This window comes from Alosa alosa, chromosome 4 (genome assembly GCF_017589495.1).
Source record: "Alosa alosa isolate M-15738 ecotype Scorff River chromosome 4, AALO_Geno_1.1, whole genome shotgun sequence".
Lineage (NCBI taxonomy): Eukaryota > Metazoa > Chordata > Actinopteri > Clupeiformes > Clupeidae > Alosa > Alosa alosa.
Genome location: NC_063192.1, coordinates 34,866,188 through 34,878,687, shown reverse-complemented (window position 1 = coordinate 34,878,687; position 12,500 = coordinate 34,866,188). Strand labels below are relative to the sequence as shown.

General features: G+C 41.3%; 1 protein-coding gene across 1 annotated transcript in view; it reads left to right on the top strand.

Moving 5' to 3' along the window:
- The window catches only part of rtel1 (regulator of telomere elongation helicase 1), a gene marked incomplete at its 3' end in the record, with an annotated part of 34,004 nt that overhangs the window by 20,127 nt on the left and 1,377 nt on the right, over positions 1-12,500 (top strand). The window contains 2 exon segments of the mRNA XM_048241411.1: positions 1,486-1,618; positions 12,126-12,239. Coding sequence (XP_048097368.1) covers positions 1,486-1,618; positions 12,126-12,239 — 247 coding nt within the window.

Genomic DNA, 12,500 nt, shown 5'->3' with positions numbered 1-12,500 from the left:
TGTGTGTGTGTACTTATAAGTAAGTAAAGTTTATTTTTAGAGCACATTTAACCACAGCTCGCACTGACCAAAGTGCTGTACATAGTGCATTTGCTAAGAATGCGTTTTGAGCCTGATTTTGAATAATGTGATTGAAGGGGCATTTCTGATGTCAGGTGGCAGTTGGTTCCACGGCTGAGGGCCAGCAACAGAGAAGGCTCTTGTCCCCTTTTTGCTTAAGCCGGGACTGTGGTACATGGAGGAGACCTTGACTGGAGGATCTGAGGCACCTGGGGGCTACATGGGGATGAATGATATCAGCTATGTAGCTGGGGGCCAGGCCATGAAGAGCCTTAAAGACCAACAGCAGTATTTTAAACTGTGTCCTTGACTGGACTGGAAGCCGGTGCAAGAAGGCTAGGACAGGTGTAATGTGTTTTTTTAAAATATGTTTTCAAAAAAGCGTGAATATGTAATATGTTCACGCTTTTTTGTGTTGATGAGCAGCCTAGCTGTTGCAGGTTGGACTATCTGAAGCCGTGTCGTAAGACAAATTGAGCGCAAGCAGACAGAGGCAGCTTTGAAAACTGAAAACATGGGGAAACATTTATTGGTTAACAATGGTGTTAGAACTACAAGCTCAGAGCACCGCTTATGGCAGTGGCCAACTGAACCTCTGTGAGCCGTGTCTTCCCTCTGCATTTAAAGCGTAGCTCTTCCTCTTTGATTGTGTCAAGAGGAAAGGACGCATAATCATCAAATGATTTAATTGTCATCATGTGTCTCCATGTGGTTCTCACGAGCGTCTAAGTAGCAATGGGTCATGTGAGCATTTGATTGACAAAGATCACGAGCAGTTTGGTCGACAAAGGGTTTAGCATGATCACAGGCTGGGGCTGATGATTAAAATGAATGTTGGAGATTTCTACTACAGCCGTGCCACCAGTGTCAGAGAGAGACCAAAGTAGAGAGAGTTACAGTAGTCTAGACGGGAGGTTATGACTGCATGGATGACTTTTGGACCATCTGAAGCCGTGCCACCAATAGTCTAGACGGGAGGTTATGACGGCATGGATGACTTTTGGACCATCTGAAGCCGTGCCACCAATAGTCTAGACGGGAGGTTATGACGGCATGGATGACTTTTGGACCATCTGAAGCCGTGCCACCAATAGTCTAGACGGGAGGTTATGACTGCATGGATGACTTTTGGACCATCTGAAGCCGTGGCACCAATAGTCTAGACTTTTGGATTTTGAAGGCCCAAAAACAATAACTTTTTTAATAACAGTTTTGTTATCATTTAACTGAAGGAAGTTGTTAGCCATCTAGATATGTGTGTGTGTGTATACTTTGTTTTCATGTGTGTGTTATTCATATGGTGTGTGTGTTATTTATATGGTGTGTGTGTTATTCATATGGTGCATGTGTGTGTGTGTGTGTGTGTTATTCATATGGTGCGATGTGTGTGTTATTCATATGGTGTGTGTGTGTGTGTGTGTGTAGGGAACGTGCTGAGCTACTGGTGTTTCTCTCCGGGCTTCAGCATGCAGGAGTTGGTGCAGCAGGGCGTGCGCTCCATCATCCTCACCAGCGGCACCCTCTCCCCCCTGTCCTCATTCACCGCAGAGATGCAGATGTAAGACACACACACACACACACCACTCACACACACTTAACCACTCACACACACACACACACACACACACACACACACACACACACACACACACACACACACACACACACACACACACACACACACACACACACCCCAACCACTCACACACACTTAACCACTCACACACCACTTACACAAACATGCTCGCAGACACACACACACACACACACCACTCACACACACTTAACCACTCACACACACTTAACCACTCACACACACTTAACCACTCACACACACACACCATACACACACACTTACACACACTCACACTCACACCCACACAAACCACACACACACTTTACACACACTCACACCCACACAAAACACACACACACACACCACTCACACACACTTACACCCCTCTCACACACACACATACACACACCACTCACACACACACACTCACACTCACACCCACACACACAACTCACACACCACTCTCACACACACACACACACAAAACACACACACACACACACACTCTAACACTCACACCACTCACACCACTCACTTACTCACACTCACACCCACACACACACCACTCACACACACTCACACACAAAACACACACACACACACACTCTAACACTCACACCACTTACACATACATGCACACAGACACACACACACACACACCTCTGCTGTGTTTGCTTTAGTAGGGGTCAGTTCAGGTCATTCTCTGATCTCTGATATTACTCTCGCCCCGTAGCTTCTTCTGGGTTGGTGACGTTTAGTGAATCAGGGTTATTGAGGGTTTTTCTGGTGGCCTGTGCTTGCTCTTTGGACTTGCATTGTTGCTGGTATTTGGTGTGTGGGGGTGTGTGTGTGCAGAGTGATGTTAGTGTATGATGTTTTTCCACACGAACAGACATGTTTGTGTATGGTAGTTTCACAATCAGGGTGTGTGCTTGATATTTTTCACACACAGTCCTTTGTACCCTAAATATGTCATAATATTCCAACATTATATGTTATTATTAATCGCAAGACTTAGGGTTACCTTGACAACTGGAAAAAAGAACGCTAAAAATACAATGTCTTGGCACAAAATGCATCTTTCAGTCATTGCTATCTATATACTATATACTATGGACAGGAAAGTTGACCACATCACAAAATGCATCTTTCAGTCATTGCTATCTATATACTATATACTATGGACAGGAAAAGTTGACACATCACAAAATGCATCTTTCAGTCATTTTTATCTATATACCATATACTATGGACAGGAAAGTTGACCACATCACAAAATGCATCTTTCAGTCATTGTTATCTATATACTATATACTATGGACAGGAGGATTGACCACCACATCACAAAATGCATCTTTTCAGTCATTTTTATCTATATACTATATACTATGGACAGGAAAGTTGACCACATCACAAATGCATCTTTCAGTCATTGCTATCTATATACTATATACTATGGACAGGAAAGTTGACAATGCATCTTTCAGTCATTGCTATCACATATACTATATATACTATGGACAGGAAAGTTGACCATCACAAAATGTTGACCCGCATCACAAAATGCATCACTTTCAGTCATCACAAAATGCATCTTTCAGTCATTGCTATCTATATACTATATACTATGGACAGGAAAGTTGACCCACATCACAAAATGCATCTTTCAGTGTTTTTTATCTATATACTATATACTATAGTTGACCACATCACAAAATGCATCTTTCAGGACTATGGGAAAGTTGCCACATCACAAAATGATCTTTCAGTCATTTTTTATCTATATACTATATACTATGGACAAAGTTGACCACATCACATCTTTTCCAGTCATTTTATCTATATACTATATACTATGGAACAGGACACACATCACAAAAAAGTCATTTTTTATCTATATACTATATACTATGGACAGGGAAAGTTGACCACATCACAAAATGCATTATCTATATACTATATACTATGGACAGGAAAGTTGACCCACCACAAAAAAATCATCTTTCAGTCATGCATTTTCAGTCATTTTTTATCTATATACTATATACTATGGACGAGTTGACCACATCACAAAATGCATCTTTCAGTCATTGCTATCTATATACTATATACATGGACAGGAAAGTTGACCACATCACAAAATGCATCTTTCAGTCATTTTTATCTATATACTATATACTATGGACAGGAAAGTTGACCACATCACAAAATGCATCTTTCAGTCATTGTTATCTATATACTATATACTATGGACAGGAAAGTTGACCACATCACAAAATGCATCTTTCAGTCATTGTTATCTATATACTATATACTATGGACAGGTTATCTATATACTATATACTATGGACAGGAAAGTTGACCACATCACAAAATGCATCTTTTCAGTCATTTTTATCTATATACTATATACTATGGACAGGAAAGTTGACCACATCACAAAATGCATCTTTCAGTCATTGTTATCTATATACTATATACTATGGACAGGAAAGTTGACCACATCACAAAATGCATCTTTCAGTCATTGCTATCTATATACTATATACTATGGACAGGAAAGTTGACCACATCACAAAATGCATCTTTCAGTCATTGTTATCTATATACTATATACTATGGACAGGAAAGTTGACCACATCACAAAATGCATCTTTCAACCTGTTATCTATATACTATATACTATGGACTCGCCAAAGATGGATTCGTTCACCTAGCTCCACTCATCCATCTGGGACCAATCCATTGGAGTGTTGCTTCAGAAGGCTGGGCCTAATCAAAAAAAAATCCTTGTATATGATTGAATAAGCCACTTGTCCGTCATCTATTGGCGCTGCGCTACTTCAACCATTCACGTGGAAGCCAACCCGTGGCGCTGATAAGTCTCACAGTCGCTTCTACGCTATGTCACATCTATGAAACTCCGCCCCTCGCCCTGATTGGCTGTACCATAAAATCCGGTTGCAGAAATCACTCACAATGGAAGAGGTCCCAGATGGATGTGAGTGAAGCTAGGCGGAGCTAAAGCGGAACAAAATTCATCTGGCGAGAGTCAGGTTAACAAAATGCACCTTTCAGACATTTTTATGCACAAATTGGTGTTTCATGTTAAATCTAAACCACTTCCACAACTCATATTAGGAAAAGTATGCAGTATTTCCTCTAGATCTTTATATAGCAGTTTATATAGCCCCACGGAGAAAACGCTTAGCCTACTTGGTTTCTGGCTTTTGTTTTGTGCTAACATAGTGTAGAAACACAACCCACAACACAGCCTTTATTTGGTGCAAATCTCCTTTACTTTATTTGGTTATAGTACGTGATTCACATTACTAGGCCATCACCGCAAGTGCATACACAATGTTTATAGCCGAGTTTTGTACCGTCCCCACAGCTGCAAAATTGCTTTAATCCCATTTACCTTCGTTATTACCAGTCGTTGCTTTAATCCCATTTACCTTCGTTACTACAAGACGTTGTTTTAATCCCATTTACCTTCGTTATTAGCAGTCGTTGCTTTAATCCCATTTACCTTTGTTATTACCAGTCGTTGCTTTAATCCCATTTACCTTTGTTACTACCAGTTGTTGCTTTAATCCCATTTACCTTCGTTATTACCAGTCGTTGCTTTAATCCCATTTACCTTCGTTACTACAAGACGTTGTTTTAATCCCATTTACCCAGAGATTAGCTTTAAATGCTAATCTCATGGTTCAGAGATCCGTGGCACCTATTAGGAAGATAACAACAACAACAACAACAACAACAGCAGCCTGCATTTCTACAGCGCTTTCCTCGACACTCAAAGTGCTTCACATGGATGGGGGGACCTCACTAACCACCACCAATGTGTAGCACCCACCTGGGTGATGCACGGCAGCCACCAGGTGAGCGTTCTGCGCATAATGCTTCAGCTAAGATAAGATAAGATAAGATAAGGAGATAGACTAGACAGTGACGGCCTAATGCGTGGCAGATTTTAGGAAGATGGACTAGACGTGAGTGGAAGAGTGACTGCCTAATGAGTGCAGGCTTCCCACAGGTCAGAGAATTTAAAACAATTCCAGACATGGAAAGTCAGGGGATTTGACACTGTTTTGGGCCAAGTCATGGTATTACAACATAATGTTACATTTTAGTCACAAGTCTTATCTTGAGTTGTGTCACATGTTTCTGTCTAGGGTTTTGTCATGTATCAGCCCTGATACTGTCTGTTTTTGCCTGAAAGTGCAAAGTTCTGTTCGTTTTGCCTTTTTCTGTTCTTGATCTTTGCAGTTTTCTTAGTGTAGCTAGATTTTAGATTTGGGAAGTTAGACTTCGGGAGATTTTGCTTCTCAACTACGAGAGACAGGTGGAGGTGGTAGTTCGACTTCAGACTGGTGTCATGTTTGAGTGATTAGTAAGCAGAAATGTTCACAAGTCATTTTTTGGAAGTCCAAGTCAAGTCTCAAGTCTCTGGCCATCTTGATCTGTTCCTAACTGTATTGTTAAATATTATGAATTAACAGCATGTCCTGTAGCTACCATCCATACAGGACATTATCAAAACCAGTTGTAGGATAACATTATGGGGTCTACTGCAATGCAACCTGAAGAAACACAACTCTGTTTCAATATTATTTTTCCAATCGTTTATTTTGCGTGCCACTTATACAATCTGCGTGATACAACTGGTGTGTAGTGTTCTATTACTGCAACATTTATATCATGTTAGTTATCTGAATCTTTCTGAAATGAAATGTTGGCAGCCAAGAATGGATGTGAACTTGTGACAGGAAAAATATCACTCACGCTGGAGCTAGCTTAATTTTGTTTACATCCAGAACTTATACTGGGTCTCCAACTTAGGACATTGTATAGTCTAATCTTCTGCTACTTAACATATTCCTCTAGCCCCTCGGACCAAGTCTATCACATCATATGGCCAGCTATAAAGAGGAATAAAAAATCTGTCTGTTCCCAGCATTAGCACAACAATTTGTGAGGCTTAGCTTGTTACCTGTGACAATAAGCTAAGTTTAATGTCTATTTCACCTTAGTAAGTGACTGATCTATCTGGGTGCATTTTGAAATTAAAAGTTGTTGAACCGGCATAATTTATCCTGGTTCCACACACCATGCGTGTAGCTGTTATTATTAGCTAGCTTAATAATAATGTTAGCTTATTTCCACTGTGCACAAAGTTATTTTAACTGAAACTAACGATAAAAGGGACAACTCCAGGAGCACTTGTCGCCATGGTCAATGCATTTTTTGATCTGTGAGTGTCAAGTTTAGTATCCCACAGGGGGAAATTTATTGTCCCACAGGGGGAAATTAAATTGTGGTCAGGTACGCGCGTCCATAGCGGTCAGGTACGCGCGTCCATAGCGAATGTGTTACGTTGTGGTCAGGTACGCGCGTCCATAGCGGTCAGGTACGCGCGTCCATAGCGAATGTGTTACGTTGTGGTCAGGTACGCGCGTCCATAGCGGTCAGGTCGAATGCAGCGTCCATAGCGAATGTGTTACGTTGTGGTCAGGACGCTAAAGCGTCCATAGCTTATATATATATATATATATATATATATTATATTTTATATATATATATATATATATATATATATATATATGTATATATATGCACCAATGAAATCAAATAGAAATACATGAATAAATGTAGATAAAATAAAATAGCAATAATTGCATGAAATACAGGTTGTTCACCTGTTGAAGTCTTTTAAGGTGGAGTTGCAAGATAAGTCTAAAGTCACTGTATTTGTGACCTAAGTGGGACTGTTAGAACGTGCTCTGTTAGAACGTGCTCGAGTCCCCATCTCTGTTAGAACGTGCTCTGTTAGAACGTGCTCGAGTCCCCATCTCTGTTAGAACGTGCTCGAGTCCCCATCTCTGTTAGAACGTGCTCGTGTCCCCATCTCTGTTAGAACGTGCTCGAGTCCCCATCTCTGTTAGAACGTGCTCGTGTCCCCATCTCTGTTAGAACATGCTCGAGTCCCCATCTCTGTTAGAACGTGCTCGAGTCCCTATCTCTGTTGGGTCATTCCACATCAGTTCAACCAGGGCCCACACACTTAGGTCTCAAAAAATTACCAGGTGTACCTATGTTACCCAGGACACACACTGTAAAATTACTCTTATGTAAGATCAATACTTTCCATGATACAGCCAGTTTTACAGGGGCAGGGGGTGTCGATTTTGTTCGGCCTCTTTTTTTTGTCAAAGTTCACAAGCCCACTGCGCAAGAACTAAACCATGTAGGAGGCTCAAATTTTGCATGTTGGTACATAAGTAGGAATAGTATGTAGCAAAATCGTCACGTTTGGTCTGGATAATCCTGCATGGTCATAGCTGTCCCTCAAATTTGATTACAATTTTATTGGAGTTTTTGGCTGGGCTCTGCTTAAGCCTTCAGAAGACATATTTGTACTCAACATAGGCTCTTGATTTATTTTCCTTACTGAGATAAGTAGAAACACTTTCACAAAAAGCAATGAACAGAAAACAAATCCCTTCAGGGTCTGAACAGCAGACCTCACAAGTCTGAAAAATCATTTTGGTTATCATTTTCAGAGCACCCAAACACCTTGTGGGAATATACAAGCGATTTTTTTAAATATGTTTTTCTTTATTCTCCATGATCCCTTCTTTTTGAAAACACCAATTTGACTTGTCTTATGCAAATCTTTCTTTTTTATTTTCCACCCTGAACATGGGCAAAATGCCCCTTTGACATCAATATGTTTGGAAAGTATTGATCTTACGTAAGAGTCATTTTACAGTGTGTCTCCTGGGTAACATAGGTACACCTGGTAATTTTTTCAGAATTTTTTGAGACCTAAGTGCGTGGGCCCTGGTTGAATTGACGTGGAATGACCCTGTTAGAACGTGCTTGTGTCCCCATCTCTGTTAGAACGTGCTCGAGTCCCCATCTCTGTTAGAACGTGCTCGAGTCCCCATCTCTGTTAGAACGTGCTTGCGTCCCTATCTCTGTTAGAACGTGCTCGAGTCCCCATCTGTTAGAACGTGCTCGAGTCCCCATCTCTGTTAGAACATGCTTGAGTCCCCATCTCTGTTAGAACGTGCTCGAGTCCATGTTTTGCTTATGCTCTGTGACTTCGACAATTTCTATGTCACACATGCAGTGACTTTTGCACAACCCTGTGTGTGCACGTGTGTGTGTGCATGTGTGTGTGTGTGTGTGTGCACGTGTGTGCAGTTACTTCCCTGTCTGACTCACAGCTGGGGTGAGCGGGGGGAATCCCTTCCAGTGCGTAAGACTGGTAAGCACTTCCTGTAGACTGGTAAGCTCTTGCCTCGTATTATGCGTGTGGTAACCGTAGTCGGGTCAGTTACATAAATGTGCTAATGGAACACTTGCTTCCTCTTCTTTACTAGAATTAAGGAGCACATGCTAGACACATACTGTACACAGCCCCTATCCAAACACACACACACACACACACACATACTGTACACAGCCCCTATCCAACACACACACACACACACACACACACATACTGTACACAGCCCCTATCCAACACACACACACACACACACACACACACACACACACATACTGTACACAGCCCCTATCCAACAACACACACACACACACACACACACACACACACACACACACACATACTCATACTGTACACAGCCCCTATCCAACACACACACACACACACACACATACTGTACACAGCCCCTATCCACACACACACACACACACACACACACACACACACATACTGTACACAGCCCCTATCCAACACACACACATACTGTACACAGCCCCTATCCAACACACACATGGGGCAGCCATGGCCTACAGGTTAGCGCTTCGGACTTATAACAGAAGGGTTGCCGGTTCGAACCCCGACCAGTAGGCACGGCTGAAGTGCCCTTGAGCAAGGCACCTAACCCCTCACTGCTCCCCAAGCGCCGCTGTTGTTGCAGGCAGCTCACTGCGCCGGGATTAGTGTGTGCTTCACCTCACTGTGTGGTCACTGTGTGCAGTGTGTTTCACTAATTCACGGATTGGGATAAATGCAGAGACCAAATTTCGGCCGATATATATTTATTTTCTTCAGAAACGCGCAACAAAACATTAACAGATTTTCCAACATTAGCTATTTGTAGTTATTTATGAGTATTGACTAAAATAATATGATAATGCATTTTAAAAACAAACTTGTTTATTTTTAAATAATATTGTCACAGTGGAACATCGAAATATATTAAAGTTCTGATAAATAAAATGTATAAAATAGAAACTTAAGATATGAAGCGTAGTCTTTTTGAACAAAAACACAATAACAACAACAACCAAATCAAAGTTACCAGTATTAAAAAGACTTGGTAAGCTTCATAAATATAACTTTGAACTAAGACTTAATAATTACAAAAAATAATGATGACATTATTACTATCATCATCATTTGTATTATAATTAAACAAGATAAAGGTCATTCCTAAATGTTTGAGTGTGTGTGTAATAATTAGTCCCTATTGCCTTATAAGCTACCTTATAATTGCAATGTCAGCTTGCTTATCCCTTTACCTGCACTTTTAAAATGATTTCCATTAAGCTACATCAAACCATTTTCAATCAGTTGCTGCCTGCCTTCTAAAACCTACTATTTAGAGATCTAAATCCATTATGTAACTCGTTAATGCTGCGGCTGAACGACAGTCTGAAACGCACACTTGGCATCATTGGATTTCACACACGTGTAATAGAAAAGCTAACTTTTATGCACAAGCTACGTTTGATACTTTTTCTCTATGTCTAAATGTTCACTCCTCGCACGTCTAACTTACATTTTACAATGCAGGGACTTTAACTACAGATATACTAGTTATAAATACAGTAATCATTACTTTATTTAGGCAGAATAAGATCGTTGTGGTTTCAAAGCTCATTAATGTTAACGTTAGCGGTCTTCCACTGATATTCATGGCATTAGCTAGCTTTGTGGTTAGCTAGTCTATGATGAGCCATAATTTAGCAATGGATAACGTCATACTGCAAATTGTAAAACATGCGGCTTTCAAAATAACAGGCTGGGGAGATGATGACGTCTCATTGCTATAACTGTCAGCTATTAAAGAAATACATCTTCAGTCACATTGTCAAAAGTTAAAAGGACAGACAGTCAACTACACTGTAACAGCGTAAGCGTAATTACTAGCTATTTCGGCTTCACACTCGGCTTATTTAACAGCAGCAAAACTGGACATTGTTTTCCGAATTTTGTCATGCTTATTTGAGTTAAGAGAACTGATGGGGATGTTCTTTTAATTGTTATTCAAGCAATGTATGTCTCGTGACCAAATCACCATGAACACACTTCACTGATGATCTCACTTTCGGGATAACTGGTTCTCTCTGCCCGACTCTGGCTGGATCAGCAGGTTGCAGGATGTGTGGCGGCGTTATACACAGTGTTGCCAGCAGGGACGGTGTAGAGTGCCTTCTGGTGGACAAACCATACAACGCCAACACTCATGACATGGCTGAAGGGTGATTCGTCCGTTTTTATTTTATTTTTAAAATATTCATTTATCGGCCATTATAATTGCCGATACCGATAGTTTGGAAAATGCCTAATATCGGCCGATAAATCGGTCGGGCTCTACTGTACACAGCCCCTATCAACACACACACACACACACACACACACACACACACATACTGTACACAGCCCCTATCCCAACACACACACACACACACACATACTGTACACAGCCCCTATCCAACACACACACACGTTTTATGTTTCTTATGAACTGACCTCAACTGTTGGTGTGTGTGTGTTTTCCTCTTGTCTTGCTTGTGTGTGTGTGTGTGTAAGTAAATTTGTCTCATGTCTGTCCTCTGTGTGTGTGTGTATGTACATTTGTCTCATGTATCTCCTCTGTGTGTGTGTGTTGTGTGTGTGTGTGTGAATGTGAATTTGTCTCATGCCTCTCCTCTGTGTGTGTGTGTTGTGTGTGTGTAAGTAAATTTGTCTCATGTATCTCCTCTGTGTGTTTGTGTGTGTGTGTGTGTGTGTGTAAGTAAAATTGTCTCATGTCTCTCCTCTGTGTGTGTGTGTGTGTGTATGTATGTACATTTGTCTCATGTCTCTCTGTGTGTGTGTGTGTGTGTGTGTGTGTAATTTGTCTCATGTATCTCCTCTGTGTGTGTGTGTGTGTGTGTGTGTAAGTAAATTTGTCTCATGTCTCTCCTCTGTGTGTGTGTATGTAAATTTGTCTCATGTCTCTCCTCTGTGTGTGTGTGTGTGTGTGTGTGTGTGTGTGTGTGTGTGTGTGTGAATTTGTCTCATGTCTCTCCTCTGTGTGTGTGTGTGTGTGTGTGTGAATGTGAATTTGTCTCATGTCTCTCCTCTCTGTGTGTGTGTGTATGTAAATTTGTCTCATGTATCTCCTCTGTGTGTGTGTGTGTGTGTGTGTGTGTGTGTTTGTCTCATGTCTCTCCTCTGTAGTCCGTTCCCTGTGAGTCTGGAGAACCCACACGTTATCCAGCGTGATCAGATCTTCGTCAGCGTCATAGACAAGGGCCCAGATGGAACAATTCTCAGCTCTGCCTTTGACAGGAGGTGAGACACACACACACACACACACACACACACACACACACACACACACACACACACAGTGTGTTTCTACAAAAGTTAGCTGCGTCCTTGCTAAACCACTGTAGTAGGACACGCGGTGGTCTTATTTGGTCGAAAATAGCAAGTTCCAGTAGTAGTAGTAGTAGTAGTAGTATACCTTTATTTAGTTTCTCGGAAAGTCCATTGTGTGTGAATGAGTGGCTGTTGTGGACACAGCTGTTTCTGAACACCAAACTTCCCACC